We start from the raw sequence: 16,715 nt of genomic DNA, 5'->3' as shown, positions 1-16,715 counted from the left end.
GGACAGTGACAGGAGCACCAAAATATTCTGGGGAGGGCCAAGGCAGCGAGGCCAGGGCAGCTCTCTGGGTCTCCCCTTGGCCCCGCACAGCAAGGCCACACCAGGGAAGGGCCCCTCGCTCACATCCCCCACTGCAGCCCGGGTCAGCCCACAAAACTGGTGCTTAAATGCTTTTCTTGGAGGCATAAGGGTTTACTGACCTCTTTAATGCCCCCTTTTAATACAGAACTATTTCACATTCTTTCTCGGCTGTGCTTTTATTCAGAGTGGCAAGGAACGTTTCCTCTGGGTAAATTAGAGAAATGTTTCTATTTTTTTTCTTCTTTTTTTTTTTTTTTTTTTTTCCTCTCTTCCTTTTCAGTTAGCATCTATTTTTCACCCGAAACACAAGGCTGGTGGTGGCAGCTCCGCAGGCAGGGGGCAGGCAGGAATTAAGGCTGGTGCTTTTCCAGGCACCTGGGGATGGTGACGGGCACCTGGGGGACCACACTGCCCACCCCGGGCCATGGGGAAGCTGGGTCCCCTCCTGGCAGAGGTGTGGGTGATGATGGGGCCACACGGAGCCGTTGCCCTGTGAAGCCAAGAGCACCTGACAGATGGGGCAAGGCAGGTTCTGTCTCTCAGCAAACACACGGGAGAAATTCTCCCCCTCCAAATAAAAACCTTCCAGAGCTGACAAAACCAGGTAACATCAGAATAAACTCAGCTGAACAGTTGCAGTTACTCCAACCCAGTTACTCCAACAGCCCCGAGCCAGCCCCTCTCCTCTTTGCTCGTGTTATAATAAAACACACATCTGGGGGAAAAAAAAACACAGAAATAAATGACAGCAGTAACAGTACACAGGCAGGAAACACAGCGGGAACAGAAACAACATATCCCTGAAAAATGGGCTCAGAATCCAGAAGAGGGGAGAAAACCCCCAGTTTGCTTTCTGGAGGGGTGCAGGACATCATGTTAGCACGTGGGATGGGAGCTGAATGAGGTAGTCATCACACCAGTGAGGGAAGCATCACAAATTTCATTAGACAACTGTTTTTTGTTGATTCTTTCCCAATTCCTGGCCCTAGCAAGTGGCAGGGGGAACAGGCTGACTCTGGACCTGTCTCAGACCAGCTGTGGCTTCAGGCAAGATCAATCTGCCCTGAAGAAATAAATGGCTGGAGTTTTATTTTATTTTGAGGATGATAACAACTGGAACTTGTTTTCTGGTTGTTTTTCATTTAAATAAATCAAGTAACAAATACTTTATCATGATATGCAGACCTAGAAAGACTCTTTCTCTAGAAACCACTAATTTCAACTTGCTGGTACAGCAAACATTGGCAAGAGCTATATATTTTTCCTTCCAGAATCGATTTTAAATTCTAGGAAACATTATTGAGGGTAGGAAAAATCTGTTCAGTGAAGGGTTAATAATAATAGCAATAATAATAATAATAATAATAGACTAACTGAAATCCTCCTACCTTACTCATACCTCACTGAGGAATCATCACTGCAAGAGAGCAGAGAGCTGTGGAATCCCTTCCCTCTCTCCCTTCTACAAAATGGCTATTAAAGTAGCTCAATTTTCAAATCAATTTTACATGAGTAGTTTGTACCCACACAAAAAAAGTCCTTAATTATGAGAAAAAATAAAGAATTACTTTAATTTTTTCTCCATTAAGAAGGCACATTAATTGAATTAGTAGCGTTGTTACGTATCACCTGTCTGCCCCTAACTTAACATCACTATTGCTCATTCCATACTTATTTATGATGCAGGGATAGAAAGAAATCAGAAGGGTCTAAAATCCATGCCATGATGTCGTACCTACACACACCCTCGTGGTGCAATCACGGCTGGGAAACGCTGACTGGGAAGTGTGTGTGTCTAATTGAGAACGTAATTTAGATCTCTTAAAATAATTCCATCTCTTTGACTTGGAAATGACTGGAGGCGAGGGATATCTAAATCTGGGAACTGGAAAAAAACCAAAATAGCCAACTTCTGGAAAAAAACCTTTCCATGAATTGCCTTGAATTTATGCAAAAGAAACGGGTAAGGGGAAAAGTTCAGCACAGTGCATCCGACAATTGCAATCCAGGCAGGATTTTCCCAAAAACGGCTTCCCACAATGCCCTGACATTTTCCTGCAGGGGCCGGGGGAGGCTGCAGGCAATGGGTGGGGGCTGGAAGAAGCGCTTGCTCCACCGGGGCTGCAAACCGCAGCTTCCCCAAGGTTTAACTAAGATGATTGTGATTTATTTTTTTTTTTATTCCTTTTTTTTTAAGCCTGAAAGCCTTTTGCCATCACTAGACATACAGTAATTTGCAATATCAAATACAATAATAGTACAGGTAAGTATGTGACAGCAAAAGGATTCGTAAATGCAGGGGTGTCCATAGCAAAACACCGACACCTTAAAAGACAAACAACCTCGTGCTGGGTGAATTTGAACTGAAACTCACCCGACTGTCACTTTGAACAGTCCCACACAAGAAACAGCCGCTACTCCATCCAGACTACAAAACCGCCGGGGTGGTTACTAAAGATGTCCGAATAGGGAATTGGCCACTCAATTCTCTCCGGGAATGGAAATTTATCTTCGTTTTGAGATACAAAAATATATAAACTCCGAGGAGGAGGCACCGAGCGCTCCTGAGGACTGGGGGGGTCTGGCCTGTGCCCCCACCACCCGCCGCCTCCCGGCCAAAGCCGAACACGGCTCCTCGCTCGGGCTGCACACCCCTGCCGCCCTCGAGACACGTGGGATTGTCACATCAACGATAGCTCCATTTATAAACAATACATTTAGGGAAAGCTTTTAAATACAGCAATCTGTGAACCATTGGTAAGCGATAAAAACAATCTGCGCTGGGAGTCGTGCGGTCCCTCATCCTCATCCTCATCCTCATCCTCATCCTCCTGTGGCCGAGCGCTGCTCAGAGGACGATGTCCTTTAGCCTCATCCTCATCCTCGTGCCGCTCAGAGGACGACGTCCTTTAGCCTCATCCTCATCCTCGTGCCGCTCAGAGGACGATGTCCTTTAGTCTCTGGGCGCCGGGCGAGTCCTTTTCCCGGCTGGCCTGCAGGAGCGGGTTGCCCTCCTGCCCGCTGCTCTCGCTGTCCGCGCCCCGGGGCTCGGCCTCGCTGGGCCGGGAAGGGCCACTGTTCCCAAAGGGCTCCCGGCCGCCGGCGCAGTGCCCGGCCCCGTAGGGCGCCGCCGGCTTGCCGGACAAGGGGCTCTTCAGGTGCAGGGGCGAGGTGACGGGGCTGACGGCCTCGCAGCCGTTGCCGGCCTCGCGCACGGCGCCGCTCACCTTGGGGCTGCAGCAGGCGGCCGAGTCCACCGTTCTTTTGCCTTTGGGGTTGGCGAGGCGCTCCTCGGCCGGGGGCTCGCCGCCCTCCTTGCCGAAGGTGGCGAAGGTCCTTTTGGCGCCGCAGTCCGCGTAAGGCTCCGCGTCCACGGCCGTGGCCTCGATGGACAGCGCGATGACGTTCCTGCCGTGCTCGGGGGACTTGGCGCGGCTGGGCACGGCGCCGCGCGGCATCCAGCACCTGTCCGAGTGGCCCAGGATGCGGCACTCCTCCCGGCAGTGGAAGCCCTCGCTCTGCTCTGCAGGAGAAAGCACAAGGCACGGTGAATGGGGTGCCCACAGCCTCCAGCCTGCCCGGGCTGGGGGCACCACACCGAGCTGGGCACTGCAGAGAGGATCCTACCCCAAACTGCACTGACTGAACCTCAAACAGCCATCGCTTTCAGGGCTCTACAGACTGGAGTTTAATTTCCAGTAGGTTGTGTGTCACCTGTCAGCACCAGCACAGAAGCCTGGAGAAGGAGTGACGGCAGCAAATCCATCACAACAGGGCTGTCGGTGTGTCAAGCCCTCAGAGCCAGTGGTTCCGGGGTTTAGTGGCCAGTGTTAAAAGCCACCATGTTTTAAGCTTGGTTTGACGCGACATTTAAGCTTGGCTTTTTGCAAGGAGGGGAAGGGAACAGAGGGAGGAAAGAAAAGGAGGAGGAGGGAAGGTTCGTTGTGGTTCTGCTGTATATGTGAGTTTTAACTTGTTGCTTAATCCCCACTGACCTCTCACACAACAGAGGCTTTATAAATCTCCGAGATTGTCCACTCCACTGAAGATTAAATGTGTCATTTCCAGTGCTGGGGCTTTATTCATACAGGAGCAATAAAGATTCCTTCTCTCGACTTGGGGCTGTCGTCCCAACACCACTTTACAGTGCTGAAATATGGACTGGTGGTTTAACCCTTCCCAAGGACCCTCCAAGACCAGGTCCAAGGGCTCCCAGGCGAGAGCAAACCCTGGTGCCCGGGGCCTGTGTGCATTCCTGCACTGTCAGTCAGCCCCAGAGGGCTGCACAGCTTCACCTCCACATCACAGATGGACAAAGCGAGGCTCGGGGAAGCAGCCAGGCTCAGCCAAGTGCAAAGCTGGAAATGAAATTCAGCAGTTTCACCATGCCCAGCCTTTGCTGAGCATCCGACCGTGGCTCCTGCCTCACACCGCAGGATCCTGGCTGCTTTTCAGTCTCGGCTTCTCCTTCATTTGATAAGAGCTTGTAATTGCAGCTGCCCTCCTAAAGCACAGCCTTTCCCCACGCAAAGACGTGGCTGCTTCCTCCCATAACCCACACAGCAGCACTAAAGCTCCAATGCCATCACCCCCAGGAGCCCACGCTCGGTCGGGGCTGGGCTGATGGATGGAAGGTGCAGGCTCAGCCCAAATTTCCTTCCCTCCGTCTGCAAACCATTCCTTGTGCTGCTCTGTACATCTGTGTGCATAACCTCCGCTCCTCAGACACATTGGTATTTCCACCACATGCGAGCACTAGGGCGGCTGATAAAAATTCTCAGCACATAACACAATGCACCAAAATATGAGCAGCTTAACACTTACAGAGAATAAACGAGTAAAAGGCAGACCTCAAAAAAAAAAAAAAGGAAGAAAAAAATTAAAAAAAACACCAAGAAAGGGTTTTTTTAAAGAAAGTGAAGAAGCCAATTAATTGAAAAATATATGGGTAAAACATCAGCTTTTTCTCTACATCAGAGCAGCAAGCCAGTGATGTGGAGCAGGGGGCTGGGTGGAGGGGAGGAGGTCTGGGTTTTGGCAGCTGCCTTTACAGCAGCTTGAGAGAAGGATGCCCTGAGCCCTACACACTGAACAACCAGCACTGAGCTCTAAAAGCCCATGATCTTATACTTTGATTCTGCTAATTTCAAGTACTTGAGCAAAATAGAAAAAAAAAAAAAGAAAAATTGCCCAGAAAATATTGCTGTCTCCCTATTTATCCACAGCTTAACTTCAAAAGGGTGCTACAGGCATACAAAGTTGTGTAGTCTGGCTGTGATAGCAGAGGACTTGGTGATGGCTGGAGGGGCTACAGAAATATCTCGGATTCTCATCCCGATGAGACACTGATTTATTGTGCTGTGTGACCTTGGGCGTGTTGCTGGAGCACACATCACTTCAGTCTCTCCACAAACATGAAAAGCTGGATCTGTGAGCGTGCTGGGCTGGCTGGTCAGGCACAGGGGAGCTGCTTCTCCTCACCTTCCCTGCCCAGCAGCGCAGCTCAGCCCCCAATCCATGGCACTGCCATAGCCAAGGCAAACCTCGCTCCAGAGGGAGCACAGGCAGGTTGCTCTTGCCTTGACCCATTTATTCCAGCTGCCACATTTTACAGCTAGAAACAATTGGAGGGCTTCCCTGATTACTGCAAGTGGATATTCCTCAAAGCCTACAAAGGCACCTGTGCTTTAACAACAGCTCACTAAAGGGCCTGGTGCCCCTCTGCCACGGAGATGATCAGTTTTGGACATTGCAATGCTTGTCTAGAACCTGCAGCAGCTGAAATGCAGGGAGGAAAGGAGCTGAGAAGCATTACATTACATTATACTGTTTCAATCTTTTGTATGAGGAAGGGAATGTTAACAAGTCTCAAAGAGGCCAGGCTGACAGGCAGAGGGTCACAGGTCACCACCATCCACAGACCTGAGACAACAGGTAGTTCCACAGCACATTCTGTCACTCTGTTCTGTGCTCAGCACACATGCCAGCTTTGAGACCTGCCCTGCAGCCAGAACCATCCTGCTCTCGGGGACAACGTGTGTGCAGGCTGCCCAGAGCAGCCCCGACCTGCAGCAGACACAGGGACCAGCACAGAGCCCCCAGCAGCAGCCTCTTCACATGGCACAACGGGCATCTCCAGCTACCCACCCATCCATCACTGTCTCAGCCCCTAGCTGGTATAAAATACTATTCAAACGCCTTGAGCAAGGCCTGTGGATACCCAGAAACACCATTCCTCTGCTGTCCCCGATCCAAAGGCATGCACAGCGGGGTCTGAGCCCCTCCAGCAGCTGACCCAGGGCTGATCCCTGCATGCTGCTCCTGCCCCAAGCAGAGGCAGGCAGGGACTGCTGGGCACGCTCCTGGTGCTGCCCTTTGCAGCTCAGTCTGACTCACCCAGCTTTGATGGCACCCAGGACAGCCATTCACATCCACATTCACATCACTGTACTGCTCTGTATTGTTCTTTACCACTTTAACAATCAGAAATAGAACAACAGGAAATTCTTTTACAGCCCCAGACCTGCCCTAGTCAATACAACTGTTACTGTCTGCAGTGACAAAATGTTCTCGGTGCATGGAGCAAAGCCCAGGTAAAAACCACCAGAAGCATGACACGGTGAGTGCCTGGCAGCCAGAGCAGGCAGCTCCCACCCCTGTGCTCATGGCAGGGCTGAGCAGGCTGAAACTGCTGCTGACCAGAGCTGGAGACAGCCAAAGGGAGGGGAGCAACACAGGGGCAAAGAGGGGTGAGATGAGCTGGAGATGGGCCAAGGGAGAGGGAGCAACAGAGGGGCAAAGAGGGGTGAGACCCCCGAGCTCTGGCACTGCTCTGTGTGAGTGTGAGCACATTGTGTGAGCTCTGGCACTGCTCTGAGTGAGTGTGAGCACCTCATCCTGACACACAGCCCCCAAGGGCACCAGTGCACCAGGCTGGCAAGGACCTGCCAGCTGGCATGGGCTGGGGAGCACCACGGACAGGGACTGAGAACACCATGGCCCTGCGATAGAGACCACCATGGGCCAGGGACAGAGAGCACCATGGCCCAGGGACAGATAATAGCACGGTCCAGGGACAGAGAACACTACAGCCCAGGGATGGAGACCACCATGGCCCAGAGCATGACCTGGGCTGCACTCTCCAAGGAGCTGAGGACACTGCACAGTCAGGCTGTGGGGACACCCATGGGGGCACCCATGTGGCACCCAGCTGGCCCAGAGACACGCTGAGCAGCTCGCCTGAGGGCAAGTGCCCTACACGGGAGCTGCTGTACCAGAGATGTGCAGGTCCCACTGCAGCAATATCCGAGTTGCAGCCAGACTGCCCTCACCCAGCACAAATCCACAACCTTGTTTCAGGGCACCTGAAACAAGGCACTTGTTTCAGAGCAGTTATCCTGAAGTCAGACTTGGCAGGAAAAATGTCATTACTAAACATAAGCTCTTGCATAGCAAATATGAACTCACATAAAATCCACAGCCACCTCTGGAATAAACACGATCCTCAACAAGTCAAGCAAAATCCATGTTAAGCTCCAGATTTCAAATCAGAGCTCTACTTGCAACTCAGAAGACCAGCACGAAGGCAACTGCTGCAGGTAGACCTGGTGGAAGAGATAAAAATCCCCACCTAGCCAAGACCCTTGGCACTTCCCAATGCCATGTGCAAGCTCCTGGTCGGAAGAGCAGGGACAGGGGATGGATGCCCAAGAGGCAGAGCCCAGCAGGAGCTGGCAGAGGACACGTGGTGGGCACTGCGGCAAGAGCCCCCAGCTCCACGCAGCACGGGCTGTTCCCTCATCACAGGGGGACTGAGGAATGTCCACGGTGAGCAAATCCCCCATTCCCTGTCCCACACCTGCAGCACAGCAACGCCGAGCGGGTGCGCGAGGTGCCCGCTCAGCTCCCGGCAATTGAATTATCTCCAGTGGAATTGCAACGCTGGCCAAAGAGACAAAGTTAAATCGTAGCAAGGTGCAAGTGCCTGGGAATGTAATATTCCTGATAAATGGCCAGATGACATGTGCTGTTATACAATCTAAGGTGCAATTTGGGCGATGACAATAGTCCCTGGAGTTTCCATTTCCAAACAGGCGCTCGGTTCAATCCAATCCGTGTCAGAGCAGCTTTGCTGGGGTGATAACTAGAGCTCGTTTGTGCTGTTACAGGGGAGCAGGGAGAGGAGCAGGAGCCGCTTGAGAACCAGGAAGAAGGGGAGAGAAGGAGGGACTGAGGGATCCCAGCCTGCTGGGACATGCACAGGGCAGGGGAGTGCTGTGCTGAGCGGCCCCAGCCCAAAGCCCCCAGCCCTGAGGCAGTGCCAGCCATGGTGCCTGTACCTGGGCAGTGACAGCACCTGGGCAGTGACAGCACCTGGGCAGTACCTGTATTGGGCAGTACCTGTATTGGGCAGTGAGAGTACCTGGGCAGTACCCATACCTGGGCAGTACCTGTATTGGGCACTGAGAGTACCTGGGCAGTACCCATACCTGGGCAGTACCTGTATTGGGCACTGAGAGTACCTGGGCAGTGACAGCACCTGGGCAGTACCCATACCTGGGCAGTACCCATATCTGGGCAGTGACAGTACCTGGGCAATACCTGTATTGGGCAGTACCTATACCTGGGCAGTGAGAGTACCTGGGCAGTGCCCATACCTGGGCAATGTCCATACCTGGGCAGTGACAGTACCTGGGCAGCGCCTGTACCTGGGCAATACCTGTATTGGGCAGGACCTATACCTGGGCAGTGAGAGTACCTGGGCAGTGCCTGTACCTGGGTGATGTCCAGACCTGGGCAGTACCCATACCTGGGTGGTGCCTGTACCTTAGCAGTGCCAGTACCTGGGTACTACCCATACCTAGGTACTACGCAAACCTGGGCGGTGCCCATACCTGGGTACTATCCATACCTGAGCAATACCCATACCTGAGCAATGTCCATACCTGGGCAGTGCCAGTACTTGGGCAGTGCCTGTATTGGGCAGTGCCTGCACCTGGGGACTACCCATACCTTGGCAGTGCCCATACCTGGGCAGCACCCATGCCTGGGTGGTACCCATACCTTGGCAGTGCCCATACCTGGGCACTACCCATACCTGGGCGGTGCCCATACCTGGGCAGTGCCACAGGTCCCCTCGTGCAGGAGCCCAGCTCTAGCTCCACATCTCGGTGTTCCTTCAGCAACCATGTGATTATACTGTAATCACGATGACACTGCTCCTGGGTACAGCAAACAGCACGATCATTAAAAAATTCATTTCAAAATCTTCCTGGAAGCTAATAAATTTTACAGCAGTTTCAATCCTTTCTCATTGTAACAAAGAAAAGCTTAGTTCCAGACAAATTAGAAGTAAATTGATTGCCTTAGGGGAATCTATTCAAATATCACTTTTCCATGTTAGAAATCTCTTCCTGAAACAAGAAGAGGAGAACCAGGGAGAGCCAGCACGGGAGCAATGTGGAAAAGCAAATCATTAAATCTCAGTTCATGAAACTGAGGGGCGGGGGGGGAATCAAACTTAAAATAAAATGCAAATGTCTCACTGGGGTGCGGGCCCAACATTTGTGACAGAATTTATGAATAATAAATATGAATAAATAGTAAACACGAAGGGATCAAACACTGTTGTGGCTGTTTACTCATGGTTAGCCATCTTTCATGGACAAAGCGCAGCTGCATTATTTAACACTCCTCTTCCAGCTACTTCGGGGTTTCTTTTCAACTCCAGCACCTTCATCTCCTCAGGACCCAGCACCCTCAGCACACCAGAGGAGCCCACACCCTCCACCCCAACAGGAGTGGCTGTTTCAGGCTCAGGGGCAGCGATCCTCTGCATTACACTCCAGATAAAATAATAAGCTCCAGCAAAATACAAACAGTCCCCAGCCGTGGTTCATCACTCCCTTGTAAATTAAGACTCTGCACCTCTCCCTTATCTCCTCTAATAGCATAACATCAGGAAACGAGAGGTGGGGAATAGTGTATTATATTTTTGACCTGTGGGCTTCACAGAGCCTTCCTTGCCTTTCCTAACAAGAGATCTCCAGTCAATGCAGCAATGTAATCCTGGCGTGGCTTCCCCTGCACAATGCTCAGAGGATACTAATAACCAGGGACAGTGACAAATGCTCTTTACTGCAACAAGAAGCCTTTCCTTCCCTCTCTTTCACCATTATTCGGGATTTATGCAAGCTAAAAACGCTGTATTTTTAATCCTGGATTGCCTGTCCCAACACAGAAGGTCAACAGCGCTTGGACAAAGCACAGGAATTATTTTAATGAAACAAGGGCTGTCATTTAGATTTATTTATTGAGCAATTGCTGCTAAGGACCTGTGGCTGCATGCAGCTCATGGGCAGTGCTGCTGGGATGGTCAGCAGAGGTGTGCAAGGGGGCTCTGCAGACACAGACAGCTCCCAGGGAACGCTGAGGATTCCCTCTGATTTGCACAGCCAAGAGCTGCCCGTTCCCCTCTTGCCCTGCTCTGCACCACCATGAATAGCTGAAGGGTCCCTGCTTTGTGAATGAGGACTGAGGGGGGACAGGCACACCTGGGTGCCTGGGAGCTGCACCCAGCGGGCAAGGACAGCCCCGATGCCCAGGATTTCCTGGGGATGCTGATGCCTCTGGGTGAGGAGCAGGCTGTGGCAAGGAGGGTGATCACCAGAAGGAGCTGTGCTGTGGGTGTGCCGTGCGCCAGAGTCAGACCCAGAAGGAATTATGGGCTGGAATGCAATTTAATGCTGGCTGCTCCCCTTTATCCAGGACCGCAGGCCAATCCCCACCTCATTCACAAGGAAAAATTAATTCCCTTTCAGAAGGCCGGCGGAACACACCATTTAAACTCCAATTAATCCTTTTCTTAAGTGGTCTGTGGAGCTCTGCTGGCCCCTGAGCAGCGGGATGTGGATTCCACCTCTGAAACTCCAGCATTTGTGCCTCCATCCAGGGCTCATTAGCATCCTAACAGGTCTGGGATGTGGGATCCAGCCTGGGAGCGAGGGGAGAGCACTCTGGGCTCTGATGGACCTCCTCCATCTCGAGCCATTAGTGCTCCACCACTCTCCGGCACGGCTCCTGTTAATGCTGAGGCAGCTCCTGCACGGGCACAGACAGAGCCACAACCCCTGACTTCATTACTGCAATTCAATTTCATTAGCACTGGATACAGAGGGATTGTCCTAAATAAACTCTTCCTTAGACTTTTTTCATGTTAATGCAACCATTTGAGTATATTATACCCTGCAGAGATGGAAACATTTCTAGTCTGTTTAAATACATTTCCCACAATTGGGACCAAAACTTTGTCTCAGTTTATGCCTCTGACACCAGCTGCCTCCCATTTAATGGGACTTTAGTCGCTGAAACAAATTAATCCAAAGGTTACTGTTCTCTGCTATTGTCATAGACGAAGCAAATTCACATTTTCTGTGGGGGTAAGGCAGGACCAGCCAGGCAGCCACATTCCAACGGCAGCAATAAATCAAATTATTACTCAGTCCTATTCAAAATCAGGCACCGGTCAGAAAATGGCAACTCAACCACCCTGATAAAAATCCAACAAAACAGAAACTACAGTTGGGGGAGATAAGAAGCAATTCCTGGATGCCTGTACTGGGCCAGCTCCTGGCCCAGAGCCTGTCAGGGCACATCCCTGCCCTCTCCTCGGGGGCTCATGGTTAATGCCTTACTTCAGCCTGCACCTCCATGGTTAATGTCATACTTCAACCAGTACTCCATGGTTAATGTCTTACTTCAGCCAGCACCTTCCTTGGCCAGGACAAAACAGATCAATCCTGATGCTCCTCCTGCAGGGATGTGAAGGCCAGGGTGCCCTGGGGAGGATGCTGCCCCCTCCTTCCCTGCCAGGCTTCTGGTGGCTCCACACAACAAGTGAGAAATAAAGGAGCGAGGTTATAAACGCTGATACATAATTTACTCCTATTATCAAGATTAAACACATCTTTGTATGCTTAGCATAAAACAACTGCCTTTCCCCAGATTTCTCAAGGACATGCATAAACTTCATTATTATCTAAATAATCAAAAGAGTATTTCAATAGAATATTTAACTGTCTGCCTACTGGAAACTCACAGCCTTAATCTAACACTGATCCTCTGTCGTCCTTCATGTAAATATTGTTGGGATGTCAGCCAAAGCCTAGGGAAGTGAGCTTCATCTTGGTGGATGGGAATCTCTGGTGTCAGATACAGTCAGCCTGACTAATGAGAGCCACAGCTTGCCAAAACCTACAGCCTCGCTGTCTGTTCCAGCCATTGAGCGCGCTCAGAAACCCAGTGGCACCAGCCCAGCAGTCTACAGATCCCAATCAGCTATCAATAGCTTAAGTGTAAGTGATTGTGGATGAAGCACGAGCCAAATGTGTTTCCTTTTGCAGTTTTAGGACCTTCAGTATTGTTATTGCACCAGTAATGCTTGCATGGAATTAATCATAGACGTACCCACAAGGCAAAACATTATGAGAAGCTCTTTGTACTTTCCTAAAGTGTGCAGCTCTGAGGAGTGGAGGGAGCTGGAAGGCTTCCCAGCACAATGGGGCGTTCCCCACCATCAAGGGAGAGCTGGGGAATTTTACACTTTTCTTAAAACACCGAAATGTTGGTTGCTGGCCATCTCTCATCATGACATTGACCTCTCACGCCTCCACCCTGGAGCTCAGCATTTTCCCCTCCCTGGTGCTCTACTTTAAGTCTCTTTCAGATGAACACAGGGTTTTTCCATGCTGGTGGATCTTTACTCTGAAACACAGTGATGGACCACGAGGAGATGTTTGCCTAGGGGGGAGAGAGCATCAGAAAATCCCACAGAGACAGGGACAGATCTGCAAACCTGCTCTACATTGTCCACCCTGACTCACAGGGACCCTCCTGCTCTCTCTGCACGGCCATGGAGCTGCAGAAAGGGTTCAAAGCAGGCTCCAGCTCCACATCAACCAGGGATAACAGCAATGCCAGGGAAATGCCACCTGTGGGTTACACTGCCCAGGGCCAACAGAAGACATGACAGAATTGCCAGAGTCTGAGAATCTGATCCATTTAATTAGATGCAACTTTGTTCTGGCAATTAAGTTTACCTTCATTAATCCAAAGGGCAGATAAACATGCATGTAAAACTATTCTAAGGTCAATAGTTAAATCTAAAACCTCATTATAAGCTTGGGGAAATGTCTTTACCCGTGAGTCATGGACAAGCTCAATTCCAGCAATCCAGCTGGGGTCTCATCCTGCCCCACCCCACCCCGTTCTGTTGGCCCCACAGCCACGGGGGTGAGATGGAGAACAAGCCCTGCAGTGTGTCTGGGGCTGTCAGAGCCACAGGGAGACTGCTCAACAACAGGAATGGAAAATAACTGCATGTCCATGCCTTGCACAGGCACTGCAAGGAGAGCACTCAGCCCCACAGCTCCAGCCAAGCTGCTGCCAACCCATGGGCACTGGGCAGTGATTCTGGGTCCCACTGGGGGCTGCACACCTCACTGGGATCGTCCCACACACCCCTTGCTGTGGCTCCAATGCAGAGGTGGGATGCCCTCGCTCCCCAGGACGGGCTGCTCAGCTCTGCCCCAGCTCCTGCCAGTGCAGCCTCTGAGGATTTCTGGTTCCTGAGGCACATTCCTGCAGCGCTGCCCCCAGGTCAGGCTGGATTGTGCTGGCTCCTGGCCCCAGCTCACAGGGCTGTCAGCTAAATTGCACCACAGCACCGTTACTCTCAGTGAGGGTGCGACAGACAGACGGAGCCCAGCTGGATTTTCAAAACCTAAGCACTTTGCAACACTGACAGGCAGGGAAAAAACAACCACCAACCCACAACCCTCTTAGTCCGAGCAGATTTCATCTGGAAATACCCAAAGCTAGTCAGTGTGAGACCCCACAAAGTCATTCCTGCTGAACCACCTTCCTGACCAAGCCTTTTAAGTGTCTCTGGGAAATACAGAGCGATAGTACCAGCCCCAGTCAGTGCTACCAGTCCCCACCACATCCTTTACACAGCCCTTGTGCACGGGGATAAGGCAGGGCTGCAGTGACTGATGGAACTGGCGCTACAGACACAGTTAGCACAAGGACGAGAGTCAGGTTCATTGCCCTGAGTTCAGCAGCTGCAGAGAGGACGCTGGGGCTGAGCCACCAGCCCTCTCCTGTCCCACCAGATGCACCAAGGGTGAGGGGGCTCACCCCAAACGTGTCCCCCTGCCTGATTGCGCCCCTGAGCAGCAGCACAGGGAGGGAGCAGCTCAGTCCTGCACAGAGGGATGGGGACAGCTCAGTCCTGCAGTCCCTCTCCACAGGGACCCACCCTGGCTGCCTGCAGCGCTTGCTGCAATGCTGCCTCCCTGCCACTGCACGCTCCCTCACTGCTCCAACACTCGCACATGCAGCCTGCATTAGAATTAAAAAACCATTAAAGCTCGGAAAGGAAAAACTTTGACAGGATGCGTAATATACTAAGGATAATTAATTAAATTGGATGAGGCACTGGGGGACGGGAGAAGAGTGGATGGAGACTGCTCTTGGAAAAGGGATGGTAATGCACTGATGTTCAGTGTGTGCCATTAAAAAGCGGCCTTGGAAGAGGCGAGGATGAGCGACAGGGGCTTCCAGAGACGGCACCGGCCAGTTGGGCACCTCGGATGAGCAGCAAAAGAGGTGGTGGCGTGAAATGTGGCCAATTAGAGTCCTTAAAAAGCTATAATGATGGTGGAAAAGGCACAAGAGAGATGGAAAAGCAGAAATAGCAGCATATTGCTCAACAGCAGTGCTCTAGCAGTGACAGCCTGCTCCAGAGAGCTGCTCTCACCCACCCCACAGGGCACAGACACCAGTTCCAACCAGCTCCCACCTTCCCCAACCAGCTCCAGGCTCCTTGGGGCCGACAGGGGATTCATCCTGGAGAGCATCTGGCTCTCTGTGGGATCATTCTTCAGCTATTTGTAACTCCAGGTGCAGCTCCTGAGCGGGGGCAGCACCCTGCTGCATCCATCCATCCATCCATCCATCCATCCATCCATCCATCCATCCATCCATCCATCCATCCATCCATCCCCTGAGGTGGGTGGGAGCAGCAGCAGAGATGGGGCCAGGGTGGGAGCATCAAAGGCAGCCCCAGCCAGCACAGCAGGCACAACACGATGAGACAGGCACAGCCTGGCTGTTCAGCAGGACAAAGTTTGAACAGGCTTAACAACAGCATCCGCACTGATCATTAGGCAATTACAAGTGCTGAAAGTTGACAAAGCACCAGGACCAAATGAATTATCTCCCCAAATCCTGCAGGCAGGAGCACGGAAAAGAGAAAAGTCATTGTCAACAGCCTCTGATAGCTCACTGGGTGCAGAGCGGTAACTAAAAACTAAAGGGCTGTTCATTTACTTGCTGCTCTGAGAGATGAAAGGGAAAGGGCAGGAAATGAGATCTACAGAAATATTCTCATCACTCAGGGGTGGTGGGAGGGAAGGTCCTGGAAACACTGATCCAGCCAGGATTGCTCAGCGCCTGGGGACATCTGATTCAGAGGAAGGGACTGCGTGTGTTTGGGAAGAGAAGGCAGATTTTGGCTGGGGGAATTGGCTTCTGAATCATCCCCACGTTCCTTGCTCAGCTCTGCACATTCCTGCACAGCCGCCAGCCCTGACCAGGGACAGCCCTGAGCTCTCCTCCAGGGTGTGGCAGACCCCAAAGTGCCACAGGGACCTGCAGGGCTCAGCCCAGGCAGGACCAGGTGAAAAGCAGGGCAGGCTCAGCCTGTCACACCGTGCTCCTCAAGCACAGCCCTGCACTCTGAGTGACTAGGCACGCTTTTCTGAAAAACATGCAAATGTGATTTAAAGACTCTAAGTGATACAGAATATATCACATCCCTTGGGAACCTGTTCCAGGGGGTAATTATTCTAATTCCTAAAATCATGCATCTCATTTGCAGCTGGAATTTTCCAAGGCAAATCTCCATCTCCCGAGGCTCTGTGTTGCTCACTGAGTTAGGGAGGTGCTCAGCAGCAGAGATCTCCTCTTCCCTCAGTCTGGTTCTGAGCACAGGCTTGGATGGCCAATGTCTCCAGCAAGGCTCAGAGCACGTCCCTGAGGATGCCAGTCTCCCTCGGGTCCTATTTCAAGCCCAGTGCTCTCAGCTGAGAGAATCCTGGTGGATTCAAAAGGCTTTGAGCGAGCTCCCAAATCTCCAGACACGTGTTTGGGGGGGTGAAAGGCAATTTGTTCACCTATCCCAGGAGCTCCTGAGCAGTGTCCAGTAAGCCAGGGGACATGTTTGCACTGACAGGGCATCTCCTGTCCATGTGCTTGCCAGAGCTCGTGGTCCTTGCAAGGCAAGGCTGCTAAAGAAGGGCTTGTGTGGATTTTTAAATGAATTAATTCAACATATCCACCCAGTAACAATGGAGGAAGACTGACAAAGCAGAGGTCAGGCAATGAGGGAATTGCAGGTAGAATTGTTAATTTTAATTACTTGTCTTCATTAAGATGAGGTTTCTGGATCCTGCAGTGATGACTAACGGGTCAAAATTTTTGCATGAGTGAATAGACTTCCGCTAAAGGGTGAAACAGACACAGAATTGGTTTTGGATTTTACAGGGGCTTTTCCAGCACATGACGCAGAGAAT

General features: G+C 51.5%; 1 protein-coding gene across 2 annotated transcripts in view; it reads right to left on the bottom strand.

Moving 5' to 3' along the window:
- Positions 1 to 255: 255 nt before the first annotated feature.
- Positions 256 to 16,715, bottom strand: part of PCDH19 (protocadherin 19) — a 59,063-nt gene continuing 42,603 nt past the window's right edge. For both annotated transcript variants that reach the window (XM_059483184.1, XM_059483186.1), the window contains exon 5: positions 256 to 3,604. In XM_059483184.1, the coding sequence (XP_059339167.1) occupies positions 3,018 to 3,604 (587 nt within the window). In that variant the 3' untranslated portion in view covers positions 256 to 3,017. The remainder of the gene's footprint in view (positions 3,605 to 16,715) is intronic.

This window comes from Ammospiza nelsoni, chromosome 15, assembly GCF_027579445.1.
Source record: "Ammospiza nelsoni isolate bAmmNel1 chromosome 15, bAmmNel1.pri, whole genome shotgun sequence".
Taxonomy (NCBI): Eukaryota; Metazoa; Chordata; class Aves; order Passeriformes; family Passerellidae; genus Ammospiza; species Ammospiza nelsoni.
Note: the sequence above shows the minus strand (reverse complement) of the source record. Positions and strands in the feature narration are given on the sequence as shown.